We start from the raw sequence: 18,639 nt of genomic DNA, 5'->3' as shown, positions 1-18,639 counted from the left end.
GAATGTGGGGTTTGACATTTGCATAAATGAATGTAGAGTGACATTTCTCCAGCTGATTTCTCTGGAGATGAATTAACATCCTGAGGTTTATCTGTTTGTTTGGTAAGGTCACCTCTCGTGAATCAATGGAAAAACACGCGTACCTCTGGCCTTTCCATTCTTGGGATGAAATTGGTTAAAGATCCTATTTCAGAGTAGGAACCAACAGATTCACCTTCCCCTGTCCTATATTGTGAAAAGTCCCCAAGACCCAAGGAAAAAAAATGTATTTTTAGACAAACATATATATAGTTTATTGTTTGTAATTAAGAACGCTGTGTGTTAGTACAGGCATTTGGTGCATTTTGTACACCAATTGACAGGGGTTGTCTGTGCTTCCTCTCCATGCGTGTGCACTGAACTTCATGCTTGAAATTTAGGAGTGAGACTTCTCATTTTAAATCAGCTTGGTATGATACCATTTGGTACTTTGCACGTCTATAAAATGATAGGTTCCACGAGACTGGTTACAATGTTCTTTGAGAAAGAAAGCCTATTTATCTTCTGCAAAGTCAGTTAGACCTTGAGCTGCTTTTCTAAAAGCATTCTGTTTTTAGAAGCTCACCAAAAAGATAGTATCTTTTAATCTGCAACTCATATCCAGGTTAATAAAAATAAGCAAGGTATATAACATCCCAAGTGTACAAATTCCATGCAACTTATTACATATAGCCTTTTCGTATTTTCATATCATATAGAGGGCACATTGTAAATCTATTCAATATTTAATTCTTACTTAAGAAACCATTCGTTTGTGAGAATCTGCCTTTTCTTTCCACAGCTCCCTTACTGTCTTGCCTGAAGGGGTACAAACCTATTTACAACACAAACTTCAGAAGCTAATACAAAACACCCCACAAAAGACACTGCTGTAAAGGGTAACAGAAACAGTTGCAAAACAAACAAAGCAGTCATACTAACAGTATTTTCAAAAAGCAGCAGCATTTATTATGAGATTATGTTACATGACAAAATAAAAGCATTTTATAAATCACCTAGTGATTTAGGAATTCTATTTAGCTTTTTCCTCCTCTTTTAAGACTGGAATGTGTTTTTGTTAAAAACAAATGTTTAAAAACATGATTCAAGAATGGATGAATACAATAAGGAAAAAGGAAACCTGGCATTAAATGAAGACATTCCAGCAAAATTCAAAAGCAGAGAATTCGCTATGCTTGAAAATTTAAATATGTCCTACTTAAATTCCGACAGTAAAATTTTGGTAAAACAAGAACAAACCCTTAAAACTGAACAATACAATCCTTTTTCTTCCTTATAATATCACATCAAAGTTACACAAAAGACCCCAGTGATCACTAGGGAATGTGCCACAGTCTAGTTTTTCTAATCCGATCAAGTCCATACTTCGTGGAACAATATTTCCTCCTTCTGCTGCAGGTCGAATGTAAACACGATCAAATCGCAATTTGCATTTACTCGTTATGCCCAGGTTAGTGTTGGAGCTTGTGTCCCAGGTATAGCGGCAGTGTTGAGGTTTACCCAAAAACTCCCACATATCCATGACGTTGTTAGGTAAGCCACCTAGCTTAGTAACCTGAGGGGAGAAAATAGAACTATGTTGTCAAAATATCATTTTTTTTCCCTGCAAAACATCAGTTGTGAAAAACAAATATATGAGAGGCATTTCTAAATTCTGGTATTTCTCAGTAGACTCTACAGCGTGACCAATTTCTGTCATACTTTCTACATCCAAAATATACTACAACACAAGTGCTTGTTTCTGAAATTTTGAGGTATGGGGGTCAACACCATGTTCTCTGAAACAAGGTCATTCCAGCTCGCTGCAATAGAATTTCTCTATTAGGGAAGGATGAAACCCTCACCTTTACTAATAATGTACAATTTTCACTTTTAAGATCCGCAGCCAAACACGGCTTCTCATCTTGAGTATCTCCATGACGGAGGATGAATTTTCAAATCCCAAAACCTTTCACCAGAGCACCCTCTTCAATTATTTTATTAGCATTAACTCTCTGAAAATCAGAGAGTCAAACAAATAAAGATCATGATCTCAAAATCAGAATATGCTTTGAAATTTGAAACTTCATTAACTACCCCTGCAGCTACTCAGAAATACATATTGAGAATTCAGCATTTTGTGCTACAGCTGTAACAAAAGCCTCAGCATAGCAATATCTCAGCTTCTTACTCTTAAAACATGACTAAGCAAAAAAGCATGACTAAGAAGTTGCAGATCTCTGCTGTGTAGTTCATTTTCCATAAAGACAACAGAAAAGTCTGAGAAGATATTGCCAAAACACCTTAGAATAACCAGGTTGCTTATCTCTAATTACCTCACTGTCTCTGAGGTTTGTATCCCCTCCAAATATAACAGTGGTGGACTCAGACTCCTCCTGCATTTTTTTTAGCACTATTTGCAGTTGCTTCACACGCTCCTTGGAATGGTCTTTAGTGCTCTCCAGATGAGAAGTCATAAGGCAAAGTTCATTACCAGATATGCTCACCTGTGCATGAAACAAAAGAGCAGTGTTACTTTCCACACCATGATACGAAGTTCAAAGACAAAAAGTAATCACAAAGTAAATTACTGAATGACAGAGTGGTTAATACTAATTTTAAATTGGAGAAAAATTACTTATAGGAGGATAGTAGGCTTCCAGATCGTTTCCAGAAGTTATAAGACTGGAAAACAAAGCACGGGAGTAACTTAATGATTTAATTTTGCTAGCATCAAATGCAACACAGCTGATATGTTTGAGTAAGGCCAGACCAGCCTTTCCTGTGATTTTTTTTTGTTTTGCAGACATGCAGCTGCAGGACGTAATGACTGACTCACATGCACAACCAAAAGGTTCCTCATCATGGACGTTGTTGGAAAACCTATTATCTCTTGTTTTAGTAATTTCACTCTTGATTTCTTCAACAGAATGACAGTGAAATAGCCATCGATATTACCTAAAGAGGAACGGGGAAAGAAAAGGTCAAAGTTATCTTCTGATGTAGCATGAAGTTAAAGATCTTAATTAGATCTCCTTACTATGATCTGGGAGAATAATTTGTAAGGTATACACAATCATTACTTAAAAGTTTCTTAATGTGGGTATGAATTTTTCAGATTTTTTAATCCAAATGTGTAACAAACTACTTATCTATAGCACTTCCTTTTGCTAATCTTGCTATCAGTCCTTCAAAATGCAGAAAAAATACAAAGGAAACCACCAGTCAAGCGAGCTTTTCGTTGGGATAATTTGCATCAAACGACATGCTGGTATCAAAACACAGGAAGTATTTTAAGTCCTTCCTTCTTCAGCTTCCTCTTTTCAGCTGCTACAAATGGTGCTTACTTTGTCTAGTTTCTGTCTTAAGAAATTGAGGCTTACTTCTTACCTGGAATAACAGTGTAACTGGCTACTCTACTCTGCAGAATACAAAGATACGGTAAGATGACCTCCTGTAAAAACACGACATCTGGACTGTATCTGAAATCAGCAAGACAAATTTTTAAATTAACTACTGAAAGGTAGTATTGTTACACTCTGATGTCAAACAGAACAGGGTCAGGGATTTCAGGTGCATTTTTTCCTCATCTTCCTACATATTTTGAGACCTCATTTAAAAGAAAACAAAAAAGGAAGAAAAAACCTTATCCACTGTATTTAGTAGCACATAAATATACCACCAATGTTGAAGGCATGAAACAATGATTATTACAGATACAGTACTGACATGGTAATAAAATGCATGACTTATGTATGTCTTGATCTTCATCCAGTTTCACCAGCGCCAAGCTCCTTCATTCCTTAGAGCTGTGCCATCAATAACAGTTCATGTGGGGTAGCAGTTCTGAAAGGACTTAGGCATTTAGATGCAACTTCACAGCTGTCCCTGACAATTTTTGCTACAATGCTGCTCTAAGCAGGTAAAGGACAAACCTAAGGCCTTATTTACAGAAGAAGAATAAAGTCACCTCAGATTAATAAAAATGAAGTGAAATTTGATTTAGTTAAGGGTTTTCTGCTGGATTTAGAAGAATAAATTTTGTTTAAATCAGTTTAATTAACATTGATAAATTACTTTATGAAGATACACCACTTTACGTAATTATTAAATTGCTCATAAATATATTAATGTGAAGCTTCCAGTGATGCAAGTATAACAGGTGATCACAGATTCTACTGCTTTTACCTCAATTTGCACATTGCTATTTTGTATAGACAAGTAACAGTAATGGCAAGAGAGCCATTTTTCAAATAACAAAACAAACAAAAAACCTTACTGACCTTTCAAATGGCTTGCTCTAGAATTAAGTTACTCATATTACTGGAATAAAACAATCAAGTTAAGTTACTCATATTACTGGAATAAAACAATCAAGTTTCTTCCAGTTTCATCCTCTTTTTGCGTATGTGTGGGAAGTATGAAATATGCTCTTGATGTGGGAGTGCATCTTGATGTAAACAATATTGTTCATTACAAAAAGATTTTTAAAGTAGTTCTCACACTACCTCTAACCCCTGAAATGCTGTGCAAGTTCAGACCTCTTCCAACTAGTATTATCAACTTTTATTCAGCTATTTAGGATTTGTAAGGGTACTGCATTACTGAATCTAATTTTAATATAATTTGGGCATGAAGACTTTTTTAAAATATCTAAAATGAGAAGCTCGCTTTCTGCTTTAAAGCTGAGTACACAACACAACAAAGACGAAGCTATGCTTACAATGCCAGGTAAGAACAGACGCCTCTAGCTCGCTCTTGTAGATTTCTGGAGTCCAGCCCATCAATGTTCCAGGTTATCAGTGAGAAGCTGCTGTCATCATCTTGTTGCCTTGAGTCTGCACCAGCGTCGCTGACATTACTAGTAGTAGCATCTGCTGTGAGGTCAATACTAAAAAGATAGTCACGTGTTTGTCAACATGCATAATACTGTTCTTCCTGCAACTACCTCTCAGATCTTTGAAAGTACAATGGTTTACATCCATTACAACTTACAGGTGGCTATTTAAAGCATTCCCAACAAATAAGTTAACATACATTGAACTCTTACTGTAATTTAGAAGCACAGTAACTAAACATACGGACCTCAATCACACAGAGCTTTACGATATAGAAGAATTAAGGGCACCTTCTTCCTCATAGACACAAAGTAACATTTACCATTCTGATTTAAGTTGTCCGATGGCAACCAATGTAATCCAATGAACGTGAGCAATTCAACTCTTTCGCCCTGCCAGAGGCAGTCTGTGTATATTAGTTATGTAAACACTCTCCATTATATTAGAAACAAAGAAATGCTGCCATGACTTGCTTTTATGCGCCCATCTTCATAACCAGGTAAAATTTTTGAGTCCCCCTTGGGCAGACATGTGCAAACTCACTCTGACAAACTGACAATCATTTTCTTTGGGAATATTCACCCCCAAATCCCACCTCAAAAACACAGGGCCCTATCTACCCTGTTGACTTGATAAAGACTGAATAGCACTGTCACATTATGAGTGCCTAATCTAGCCACTGCTTGGGGATCACGTCACCAAAGGGAACCTGACTCCTCCGAAGTGCGGCCCAATGTGAATTCCTTCAGTAAAGCGAGAATCTAAAACAACGTATGTTCAATAGGATAGCTAAGACTATTTTGGCAAAGTTGGGATACTGGAGCTTTGTTTTTAAACACAGAATTTATATGCTTACATGGAAATAAGGCCTTGAAACAAAACTTATCTATTCCCCAGAGAGTAGCATTGTGTTTTTTTTTATTTCATGCTGAACAAACAACCTAAGACTCCACTGCCACACGCATAACGTAAACAGAACACAAAAAGGAAAGCATACAAAGGAGAGGGAGCTAAGGGCTATTTAGATAGGTTATCTTTCAAAATTTTCATGGTCCCATTTTATATTCATACAGTAACCTGAATAACAATGAGATGAAGTACCAAAGTCTGCTTGGACTCCGAGAGGTGTGGAAAAAGCAAGGGAAGCAGTTCCCCACCCACTTAATACCCACTAGCGTATTCAGTATGGGGCGGGAGGAGGCATTTTCTGTTAGAAAAATGAAAAACAGGAATCCTAGAGAAAATGAAATTGCCTAGTACTGACACCAACAATAGCGTTCCATTATCAAATACATAACTTTAACCTGTTCTTCTATATCAGCTTGGTTATCACTGCTTATGAGCAGCAGTGCAGAGGTCGTGCTAGAGGCAGTGCAGATAGACCAGCTACTACAGCTCCTCTCTAGCAGCTAAAAAAATACCTTTTTTTCACTCCCATGTGCCTCACCTCCTCAAGGCCAACACGCCAAGCACCTCTCTGTAGGTGACAGGCACCGCAAGCCCCCTTTTACCTTATAGCATACCACAACTCAGCCTCCAGGATTCTCCCAAGACCAGACCTGAAAGTTTTGCAATCATTGCCCCGGAACACTTCTGTAAGTCAGGTTTTAAGCTGCCAATACCAAAGGCAAGATGGTTGGGCAAGGGCTTGCTTAAAGCCCACCGGGAAGGCCCAACACTGGGCAGCAAAATGCGAGCAGGTCTGAAACTGAGCAGGTCCCTTGCCTCCAAGGCCTCCATCACCTCCTTCTGACACATCCTGCGTGCCCCGGCTGAAGGCAGAAGCTGCAGGGCAAAGCCAAAAGGAATAAAAAAAAAAAATAGACCCATACAATTTCATACAGACATGTTCTGACTCGGTGTGGACCGCCTAGCATTAATATTTAGGAGGCCTGCTTTTTTCATATATACCGCTCTACGAAGGAAAAACAAGCATGCTGTTACCAAACACAGCTTACTCATACCAACAAAGCCCACTGGGGCTCTTCTACTAAATGTGGATGTACAAAACAAACAAACCTCCAGAAACCAGCTTCCCTCACGCCTCATCTCAGCAAGCCCTATGGGTGTGCTGCGGGGCAGTCGGTCTGTGAGAAGCACTGGGGGGGCTTTGACCCTAACTTCTGCAGGGTGTGCATGCAGGGGGCGATGCGATTTATGGAAATATAACCACGGGCACCACGGGACGAGCCGGGCACCCCGGGGTCGGGCATCTCGGGGTCGGGCACTCACCAGCCCCCCGGGTCCATGCGTGGCGGCGGCTCCCTGCCTCCCTCGTCCTTGTCCTCCAGCGGCTGCTCGAAGTAGGCGTTCAGCGCCCTCTGAAGCACAGGGGCAGAGCTGAGTTAGGGCTCCCAGCTCCACCCAACCCACGCCGTCCCACCCCATCCCGTCCCATCCCGTCCCCCTGCTACCTCCAGGTGCCAGTCGTGGTCGCCCAGGGCTCCGCACGCCGCCGCCGCGCTGCAGCCCGTGATGGCGGCGAACTGGGCGCTCAGCGCCTTCCTCCGCTCCATCTCCTCCGTCTCCATCGCGGTCCCCCCTTCCCCTGCCGAAGCAGCCGCCACCTCCATGGCTTCTGCCGGGCACAACGGGGCGGGACGGGGCTGGCGGAAGGGGTTGGAGCCGTTCCGGGCCGGGGACGAGAGGCGGTGGCGAGGGGCAGCATGCCGGGCGGCACGGGCTTGGCGGCGGAGGGCTTGCGGGAAGCCATGAGGTACATGGTGGAGTCGCAGGGCTTCGACAGGGTGCTCCGCAAGGTACGGCGCTGCGAGGGGGCGAGGCCAGGGCGTTTCTCCCTTCGCAATAACCCAGCGCCATGATCACCTTCAGGGCTGGGAGACTGCGGGGTAAAACGTGCTCGGAAGGAGAAAGGAGCCCGTGCTGACAGCCCCTCCTCGAAGCCAGGCTGGAGGTACCAGGCACGGCTTGCTGTGGAGGAGTGTGGTTGAGCGGTGTAGCTCCCGTGTAACGCTACCTAATGATCCCAAAAACTGAGTTCAAGGGACATTGCCGTGCCTTCTGGGGTCGTGCCACCTCTGGGTTGTGTAGGGCTTTCCCGTGAGGCACTCTGAGGATCCTCGCTAAATTTTGCAGCGCCGGGATCCTGCTTCTGGTGCCCTGATTTCTCTTTGTTTACATACCCGTGACATGCAGAGAGGAAGTAAATATATCTAAAAAATACAGCCACTTCAAAATTTATGTTTTTCCTGACAGCTCTGTGATCCCACACATTTAAAGAAAGCAGCTATTAGACATACGGGTCATACATAAGAGTCATTACAAGAGTCCTTTAGTTACAGAGTCTAATCAGTCCTTAGTGACCTCTTCACCCTGGTAGCTTTGCTCACCTTTCACCTTAAAATCTCACTGTGTGGAGAACGAATGCAGTAGTTTGGGTTGAAAAGGTAACTTTTTGAAGGAAGTGAGCCTTGGGAGGCGGGCTGCTTACCTTGCTTTGGAATGCATTTTGACTTTTTCCACAATCCTCTTCTAGAAATAGGATAGTAGGAATGCAATCCTAGTAAAAGTAAAAGTTTTGCTCTGATTTAAAGTATCTGCTGCTGCACTGGGAGATAACACAAAACCTTTCTTGCCATAATTACAATATGACTTGAATTTTTTCCTATTCTGAAGAAGACATATTTTAGGCTGAAACTTCCCAGGTTTAGCATCAGACCAAGTTTCTGGTTTAATTCCAGTGAAGTATCTACATAAGGCTTAATGTCTATGGGTTTTGAAGCCCGTTCTCCAAAGTAGTGCATCGCAGTTGTAGCTGGAAGCCAGAGCAGTGTACCTCTCACTGAGACATGTGGGAGGACAGCACGGGGGGCTTTGAGAAGTACCAACAGTAGCTCTAGCTGTGTAAATGTTCAAATACCAAACTATTTCTGACAAGGGGAGAAGGCAGCAAGTGTTAGATCAGAGCAGTGGCAGAGAGCAGATGCTTTCCTTGCCTTGCTGCTGGATTGGAGCACTCTCTAAAGGCAGTGGAAGCCTTCTGCTCCCAGCGTCAAGCATCAGCAAAAGACCCTTATCACAAATTCTGTCTGAAATATAGGCCTCCGGTTACTGCTTTACAGCACGGCTGACCTTGGGATCTTCATTGGTCAGGGTGTTGTTTTCATACTAGGGTGCTGCCTCAGCAACGTCCCATCTACTTAATTCCTTTTTTTTTTTCCATTTGAAGTTGGACTGAGTACTCCATTACCATTTATCTTGGTAGCATTTCTTTACAAGTTTTGCAAAAACTCTGTTCTGCCAGAAAGGGATTTTAGCTGGAATTGAGCTTTTATTATCACATTATACATAAACAGTAGTGAAATAGGAGACATTTCAGTCTTAATTTCTTTTAAGATCACAGAGAATAAGTCAGTCTGCTTGATATGGTATGGAAACATTTAAGTTTAAAAAAAATCCCCACACAGAATTTGGTGTTAAAAAATTAGAAAAAAATGTAGGAATTATAATAAATACATCCACATTTCACTTGTGGCAGTCTAGAGGTACTTCAAAGTATTAGCTGCAAGAGTAAATATAGAGTAAATATATAAATACATATATAGTACCTATCCCAGTTCTGCACTTTAAAATCTTTATATTTAAAATCTTCAGATTTTAAATATAGTACTAATAGCTGAAGCAACTTGAATAAAATAATTGGAAATACTGAAATGTAGTAACTTCTTGGTCTCAGAAATCCAGCTTTTGCTGATGACATGGAGAAGCACAGTACCACAGATGTACTGTAATTTTCTGTGTAACACCTCTGGGCTAGAATAAAAGTGTATACACAAGTCACGGTGCTGTAGTACGGTGTGACACAGCGTTGTATAATTCTGCCCAGGAATACAAATTTCAGTTCAGGGAGGCCAATCTGATTATCTTTTCCAGCGCTCCTTCCAAAGTACAGGTTTTTGCTGAGGTTGCTCTGGTATAAAGATTAATGAACTACTGTCAGTCATATTTCCATTTTCACAGCTAACAAATACACCTTCACAACTGTGGTACAAAGCAGTTTTGTGTTCCCTCTAATCTGGCTTTTCAGTAACAGATTAAAGGAAAAGAAAATTAAAGCAGAATGCTGTCTCCTAGGCAATTCCTGAGAGCATAGCAAGTGTTGAAGGTTTGTTAAATTGTCGGTTTAAATATTTATCTGTGCTAGAAATGCAAATTTTTCTAAGGAAGCAATCTTCTGGTCAAAATTTATGGAAACATATAATGTGACAGTTAAATTAGTACATTTTTCATCTTTCAATTTGTCTCACAAATCCAAAATTGAAACAGGATTTACTTTCAACTTGATTCAGGGCAGCATCTGGAGTTGTTACTGTTGTCAGTAAACTCTTAATTCCTCTTTTGTTTATACAGATAAAACTTCTTTCTGCAACCCCAGGAAAAGTTGTATGTGAATTGAAAGTAGAGGAGGAACATACCAACAGAGGTGGCACATTACACGGAGGTTTGACAGCCACGCTCGTGGATGTGGTATCAACAGCAGCGTTGCTGCACACGGAAAGAGCAGCACCAGGGGTCAGCGTGGACATGAACATCACGTAGGTATCATCCACAGTGTTTGCTAGAATATGCTAACTTCTCTTCCCCAACAAGGTTTTGACTCCATAACACTTCCCTTCTACGTTGTAGTACGGGCTTTAAAAAGGTGTTGCCTTTGGTTTCAGAAGTCTTGCTTTGAGAAATTATGTAGGGGGTGAGGGAGAGCGTATTTGACAATATTGCCAGGCTGCAAAATTTGAGTTGGAGTTTCCTAAGCTTTTATTTCCTGTGTGTTCAAGAGATGTTACTCACTCATTCACTGAATGTTAAAGGGACTTTAGGCAGTAAATTTTAGTTTTACACAACAAGCTCAACTTGTTTGCTTGTGAAGATATGTTAGAGTGTTCTCAAACAACAAAATGTAGGTCAAGCAGCTTTCTATAAACCTTTTTTATAGTATTAGTCCATTAAAGATTAAAACAAGAAACATTTTAGCTCTGTTCATATGGAGGGTAAATTACAGATTGAGTCAATTTCTCATGAGAGGAACATTCCTTTATTCTAGACCCATTGAAGACTGAGAATAGTTCTTCCTGTATTGCAGTTTTTAAAAAGTGCCTTTAAGAAAAAATCCCAAAACCTTCTTTGATCACAGTATTACAGCTTGTCAGCTTTGCTTCGTTACTTTCAGTGAAGGGACTGTGACTGCTTGGAACTGAAGTAATCCTACTTGGAATAACTAACACTGAGCATTAAAAATCTTGGAGAAGTAGCTCCTCATCAAAACTGTCTAAAATGTTAAAAGGGCGTGGGGAGTGATCTGTATATCTTTACCAGATGTCTTCCTTTCCCCCCAGCACTTTCTGATTTCTCCACTGCTAGGCTGGGACTGGAGCATCTACTTGAGCTTTCCATTGTCTCTGTGATGACCTGAAAATGACTGGAAATGGAAACTTGAAATGCTCATAAATTTTTTTTTTGCCTTGCAGCACCATGAGAGGCCCAGATTTTAATTACTTACCCTATCAAAAATGCCTACCCAATTATATAAGAGCTAAGATCTCAAGAAAATACCCTCTGTGGAGGTGATCCAAAATGATCGAGTAGCATAACAGTTAGGAAACATTAGCTGCAGCTATTGCTTCAGACTGCTGCTTTCAATAAACAGTTGATGTTGGCTATCAGATATTGCTGTACTAGAAGATTTTTCCTTTTGGGGAAGGCTCTTTTTAAAAAGTTGTCATGAGGAAGCTATTTCAGTAATGGAAAGAACAGGGAGAAACGGGCTATTTACTTACTTATTTAAATCACAAGGGGATTAGCAGCCTCTGAGAATGAAAGAAGACTGAAACCCTGCCCCCTGCCAAGTAACGGGGCTTGTGCTACACCAGCCGTGGGCATGACTGACATACTTCTGACGTGGTGTCATGCATAAAAGTGATCTGGTTGATGAAGCACTTACACATTCTCCCGTGTAATTCTGACGTTTGAGTATTGTTCCCTTACCTCAGACCACATCCCTCCTGATCCTTTTCAGGCTTTTTGTGGTGGAATAATTTCTTACTCCCCAGAGAGAGTTGTCAGAGCACACCCACCCACTCACGTAATGAAAACAAAAAGTTGTGTAATGAATGGAAACAGAGTTAAACCAGGAAGGTTTGAAAGCCTCCCAAATTTCCGTGACTTTTCTCTGGCCAGGGTCTGAGAAGCAGTTAACTTACAATTAGGTTCCATACAGAAATGACCTTCTGGAGCATTTGTTCCAGAGACATCCTGCAGCTCAACCAGCCAGGCTGGCTTAGAAAGGCCATAGGAAGCCAGCAGTGGCTGGAATAGGACTTGGAGGTGAGCTTGTAACGAAGATCTTTGGTACCCTGTTGTTTCTGTTCCAAAAAGGGCTTTTCATCAGAACCAAGAGATGGGCTTCTTTCTATCCTCTGTTTTCAGGGAACTGTTGTACTGAACTACCACTGCAGTACTTAGGAGGGACTTTAGGACTTGAAGCAGCAGGGATTTTCAAGCAGGTAGTTAAAAGACGTGCCTATTACTTATTTTTGATAATTCCCTTCACAATAATCTGAAATGCAGGAATATTCTTGGATTTGTGCTCTGTACAGACTCTTACCCGTTCATTTTGTTCTTCATTGAAGATACACTTCAGCTGCTAAGATTGGAGAAGAGGTACTGATTACAGCTCAGATTTTGAAGCAAGGAAGAAATCTTGCATTTGCCACCGTGGATTTAACGAATAAGGCAACAGGGAAGTTAATTGCACAAGGCAGACATACAAAGTATCTAGGCAATTAATACAAGTGACTTCAAAAATAAGAATGTTGGATTAAGAATCCTGTATAGAATCATTTTCACATTTATGTAATAAGACATTATCTACACAATTTTGATCACCTATATGATGTGAGTTGTCTCTGTCTCACGATAAATGAACAAATCCATTGCCATCAAAGTTGCTAAAAGCCTAAAATTAGTGCCTATTCAGGGATGAAGAATAGAACAAAATAGCACGGAAATGCATCTGTTTGTGTGTTTTTCATGGGGGGCAAGGTAACAAAGAAAAAGGCTTTGGAAGAGCAGTGTGGTTTGCCAGCATGACCGTGTTAAGAGATCTGTTTTCCTTTGACTGTGGTACAGTCAAAGCAGCTCTGTCTTCAGGCTGGTCACAAGCACATTTGAACAGTAGTAATGTATGCTTACAAAGTATTTGTTCTGTAGAATGGTGATGAAGAGTTCTGTAAGCATAACATGAGACCAGTTGGAAAGTGTAAAGCAAGGTAATACTGAATGTAATTCACTGATGTTGTAACAAATTCAAAAATATTCAATAAAGCTTTCTAAAACAACCTTCTTAAAGATTTTATTACCTCTTTGTGTTGAGTTAAAGCTTGTCAGAATGGAGTGGTTGAAGGAGGGTATAGTGCGACCCTCATACATCAATTCACCTGAAGAGTTTCTTCCTCCTCTCTGTGATTTCTGCATGTGAAAGTACAGCTACATCATCAGGGCTTCTCAACTCTACCTACCTAAAGTTCTGTCTACATTTGTTTGAAAATCAGGTGAGACTTAGAGGTGTGTGAAAATAAATTCTGAAGACTTTCTATCAGGTTAAAGTTGTAGATTGTCTGACTTGCACTGAATTTGGTAGAGCTAAGTTGCTGTTTCATCAGCTACATGTAAGACTTGTCTCTTCATGCAGTGTTATGAACAGGCTTAACTGCTTTTAAATATGACATGATCCTTGGCAAGGCTATCATACTACAAAAAAAAAAAAAATGCTACAGGCACAGTATAAGTTTATATAAGCCATGACCTTAGTTCTGCTCTAGCGAAGATTTGTGCATGCACAAATACACTGGTAAAGCGTGTGCAAATATCTTTTTGTCATGCAAGCTGACTCATTGACCTTAGTGATTTCAGTTTTGTGACTGAAAATGTATATAGGACTTTCTTGTGCATTCCCAAAACAAAAGACTTTCCAATGAATTGTGCTAAGTAACCTGTTCATGCAGACTGATTTCCAAAGATAAACAATTTCACTAATATATCAGTTGTTCTGAAATGGTTTTCAAACAAGTGACACAGCTAAAAGAAATAATCGTTTAATGGAAGTTTAAAGTCAAAAAAAAAAAAAAACCTCCAATAGGCTTAGGCTCTCCAAGTGTATCTTTGCTCTAAGTCTGAAACAGTTGCTCATGGTGTACTCAGTAGAAGCTCTCTGAGGCTCAGAAGTATATACAGCTTACATGCCTGCAGCTTTGTACTTTTAACAGTAGTATCCTCTCTTCAAGCAACACGTTATGATTTTTCCCCTCAGTACTTGACTCACGTTCAGAATCATCCCTGAATTCCATTTATAGAAGCAACGCTTTACTGAAGCAGATCTGAGGAGACGATTACTACAGGTACAAACTTCATCTTTGCTGACCAGAACTATACACTTCACTGGGTCAGGTTGTTTCCCACTTTATATTTTCCTCTGCCTGGAAATCAATTATTTATCTAGCATCTCCAGTTCCTCTGGAATAACTAGCAGGAAGAGACAGGATTGAATACAGCAGACACGTCTGAGTTTACTAATTGCTGTTTATGGTTGTTCTAATGAAATGTTCTGTCACCTCTAATTGTCCTTCACTCTCTTCTCCATGCTTTTTCTCACATTTCCCAAGTTTCTCTAGTGTCTTCTATAGGCTCCCTGTATAGCAGAATGCAAGAGGAGAAAGAAATAGCAAGGATTCAGACTGCTCCCCCAGCTATTACAAGTCATTGGAACGCAAGAGTGATTTTGATTATTTCCAGAAGTAAAAGGCAGAGGGTGAGAACGAAGGAGGTCCTGAATCCACGTGCTGAAGGATTGAGAATGCTCTCAGTGAGCTCTGTGCACCAGGGCAACTCTGGTTGTGTAAGAACTGTCCCAGTGCAACTTAACATGAGTTCCCACAGTCCCAGCTGGCTGCCTCAGGAAGGTACCGTAGTTAAGTGCTCTCATTCTATCACATACTATTCATCATATCTACATAATTACAATTGAAAAATGTCCAGGCAAATTAGGAATGGCAAACCTCAACATGTAAACAAAAGTATCCTCCTGTTTCTATTCACGCCTGGCAAGGACTGTCACAGGCTGCGAGGGAAACCTTCCTGAAATAGCCAAACAATTCTTTTCTCCCTTCAGACTATTCAACACAGTATTTTAGTACTGCCCCTTTAGTTATAGGGGTATCACTAACATGCGGGCCAATTGTTTTAGAAGCAGTTCGTTAAAGTGATTATTTTAAGCCATGCTTGTCTGTTACCCCTCCACCAGCAGCAGCACGGACCCCATCATTTATTTCACAGCTTAGGGTTGGAGATCACCTTAGGAGGAGTTGTCACTGATGAGCTTGCTTCGCTTTGGGAGTAAGCTGTCAAACGTCACCGAGCATTTCCAAGTGTTCTTTGCTGCTTCCACTCTAACCTGCATGTTCAAAATTCTGTATCTTATTTTAGCTGAGCCTGAAAGGAAATGGTGGTAAAAAAATTACTAAGGACAAACAGCACTTGGTTCCACCTGGCATCACAGCGAGCAGATCTCCTGTGGGGTTGACCTGGTTCCATCACAGCAGATTTAACTCCCCTTACAAGCAAATGAAGTGACTCTAAGATCCTCTCGTGATTCTGATTAGTACACCAAATTACATACCCAATAACTGACATTTGTAAGCTCTGTACCTCACAGCTGCAGATGACGAGACTGTTCATCCCAAATTGTTTTTTTTTTTTTTTCCCCCCTTAACATACCAAATGCCTACACAACACTACTTGATGTCTAGAGGTCTCATAGGGCCAAGCTTTTTTTTTTTTTTTTTTTTACACCGTGGTACACAACACATCAAGGTTCATCTTCATCAGTTAAAGCATCTGCAGCTTCCCACTGCATGCAATATATCGGTCAGCAAAATGTTTCGTGCTGGTTTCACATCGCTGCTGTCTGTTGCGTGAATGCATTCAGGCTGACACCTGCGTAAGTTGTGCCATGGTGGATCTGCGTGTTACAGATCCCTTGAAAAAGATGAGGAATCAATATAAGGGGCTCACAGCTAAGCTGCCTCACCTAGGTTACTCTGCCCATTTAATTACGAGTTAGTTGGTTTACAAATCTCCAATTGGCACAAGCCACTTGTAGGGAACAGGGAGGGGGAAGGAATTAGAGTCGGGCTGTGAAGTCACTGTTGTGAACAGCAGCGAGGTTCTGTGCTGCTGAACTTACTGGCTCTGAGCCACTGCCAGGGATACGTAGGAACTTCTGATTGCATTTTCTCTCTCACCATTTCAGATTTTTTTCCTTTATCTGCAGAAGCCATCTGGCCAGGAGAAACAGAAGCCCGCAAAGCTCCCCCTTACCTCACTCTTCATGGGTATGAAGGAAAAAGGGCTTTAATTCCCATGTTGCTCCATAAGAGCTCAGAGACAACATAATGATAGTTATTACCCTTATGATTCTGTGATGCGCTCAGTGAACGACTCCTAACCCTGGTCCTGAGCAGCTCTGTCTGTGTGGGCACTGCAGCTTCAGTAGATCTCACCTACCAAGAGCAATCACCTGCAAGCTCTGGCAAAACCCACCACACTGACTATCCTCCAGAAAAAATCCCTACTTTAGCTCACTAAGACACTACCACCCAGGCTGTACCACTGCAGAAGAAATCTGCATCTTTGACATTTTTTGCTTAAAAGGAGCAGTAGCTGCTTTTAGCTCTATTGAGTTTTTCAGGAGTCTGGAAAAAGCAGCTTGTAGAGCAGATGCTCTAGGCTCAGCAGGGGTTTGGCATCCAGTAACTGTGCTCAAATTAAGGGACCTTTCCATATGTAAATTCGTTTTTCAAGCAGAAAAACTAGGTCATAGATATCTTCAGCCCTAAAAAGCATTTCAGTCATGCAGAAGAAAAATTACACTTGCGTATCACTTGCTCTGCAGGTTAATGGAAGGAAGGAAGCTGCTTTACCCCTCCATAGCGTCGGTGCTGTACTGTCAGCCTCACAAACCCCCAGATATGCTGCAGGAAAAAAAAAAAAAAAAAAAAAGCTGCACCACTGCTGTAGATGGAACAGCATTTCTCCTAATACTCCAGACAGTAAAGAGTTCATCTGTATTCCAAGAGCACCATGAAAAGGAAGAATCGAACACTAAAATACAAAACAGAAAGCACCCAGCCCCTGTGTGCTACAGCAGGGAACAGCTAAGGGAATAGGATCAAGTAGCACGGTGCAAAGGAAGGCCAATCCTATACACAGAAGCATGCTTCTCATACACCTGTAGTATTAAGGGACAGTTAATAATTTTGGCCTTACTATTTGGGAAAGAGTGGCCTGTATGTAAAGATTACTAAAATGAAAGATTCATTTGTTCCACAAAAGGATTTAAAAAAAAGTAAACACCACTAAGGCTAGTAACCATGCCTCAAAACTTTGCATGCTATACTTTTTTCCCTGAAAAACAGTTATAGCCATTTCATTACTTCATTCCAGAAAGCTCTCCCAGAATTTGTGGGCTTATGCCGCTGCTGAATTTGCTACTAGCTGAACTGCAAAGCTGAAAATGGAGAAGCTAATAAAAGAAAGGAGCAATGAAATAAATTCATATAACATATCTACCTGCTACATGAGTACATAAATGTACTCCATAAATTCTTGACTTAAACAGCTTTCATGCTACTGGCAGGAACCTTGATGTAATCTTAAATTAATCCTGCAACAGCATATTAGAATAATAACAAAAAAAACAACTCTAGAGATTATTCTTACCATCCAACCCCCAGAGATCCTGATTTAACATGAAATGGAGCTCATTAACCACACAAGTTACTGACTCAGCACATGACAAGCACAAGGAAATAGCATTCTCCTGGCAGCAAAATCCAAGTGGGGCAAGGAAGGAAGCCTGCAGAGCTCATAAAAAGAAGAGCATGCGCAACACGCAGTTCATGGCACTCATATCACATTTTGAAGTGTTTTTAAACTACTACATTAGGCCATACTAAAACATGCTACCAAGAACATGATACTCTTTGAAATACACACCATTTTGAACACTGACCATGTCCCAGCAAGGCACTATACATTTGAACACCACTAAGAGCAGCCACTTTCTGCAGATGTAATATTTTGGAATGCAACTTAGCTTAGTTTCCTATGCAGGGCACCACCACAGGTTCAACAGATGGGTCCGAAGATCAGTAAGGTTTAGGCTTCTTCATGGAGCGCTAAGAGGTGGGCAAAACAAGCTTGGAAACACTTCTTCAAGTTCCGCTGTTTCTATCTGTGCCATTTCCTGTAATGCCATTTCCTGACCATTCACAAGGTCACTCAACACCCACCTGTGGTAAAGATTAATCCTCTGTTTCAAGTATAGCCAAGCAGGTCTTTTAGAAATGGAATTGAGAAAAAAAAAGTCTAGAAGATTGAAACTAACAGAATTCTTCTACCAGCTTTGTTTCTAATAGGTTTAGCATCACAATGCAAAACATCAACATGTAGCAATAGATCAGTAGCCTGATCTAAAGTTTTTGCCCTTTTTTTTTTCTTCACAAAGCACTCAATAGTCCCAGCATTACTAGTATCTGATGTATCACTAAACACAGCAACCTTAGTGTAATAAACCAGCTTTCCAGAAGCACCTTATTGCTTTGAGACGTGGCAAAATGCACCAACTGCGGGACAGCGACAGACCTATTACAACTCCTTATCTTAGGACAAGGCTTGTACAACCAGCTACATCCACCAATTTTTGATAACA

The 18,639-nt window shown here is 40.8% G+C and overlaps 2 protein-coding genes across 2 annotated transcripts; one reads left to right on the top strand and one right to left on the bottom strand.

Moving 5' to 3' along the window:
• Nucleotides 1–964: 964 nt before the first annotated feature.
• Nucleotides 965–10,408, bottom strand: TDP2 (tyrosyl-DNA phosphodiesterase 2; the record flags this gene model as incomplete). Its single annotated transcript, XM_084510914.1, has 8 exons — nt 965–1,594; nt 2,355–2,525; nt 2,858–2,976; nt 3,409–3,500; nt 4,742–4,909; nt 7,089–7,177; nt 7,271–7,654; nt 10,292–10,408. 8 exons carry the CDS (start codon nt 10,406–10,408, stop codon nt 1,313–1,315), a joined length of 1,422 nt encoding a protein of 473 aa, XP_084367040.1. The 3' UTR covers nt 965–1,312.
• On the top strand, nt 7,486–13,210 carry ACOT13 (acyl-CoA thioesterase 13). The gene is made up of 3 exons (XM_084507770.1): nt 7,486–7,615; nt 10,227–10,411; nt 12,503–13,210. The coding sequence occupies exons 1-3, from the start codon at nt 7,523–7,525 to the stop codon at nt 12,657–12,659; spliced, it is 435 nt and encodes a 144-aa protein (XP_084363896.1). The 5' UTR covers nt 7,486–7,522; the 3' UTR covers nt 12,660–13,210.
• The last annotated feature ends 5,429 nt before the right edge of the window (nt 13,211–18,639 follow it).

Source organism: Aythya ferina (assembly GCF_964211825.1).
Source record: "Aythya ferina genome assembly, chromosome: 2".
Lineage (NCBI taxonomy): Eukaryota > Metazoa > Chordata > Aves > Anseriformes > Anatidae > Aythya > Aythya ferina.
Note: the sequence above shows the minus strand (reverse complement) of the source record. Positions and strands in the feature narration are given on the sequence as shown.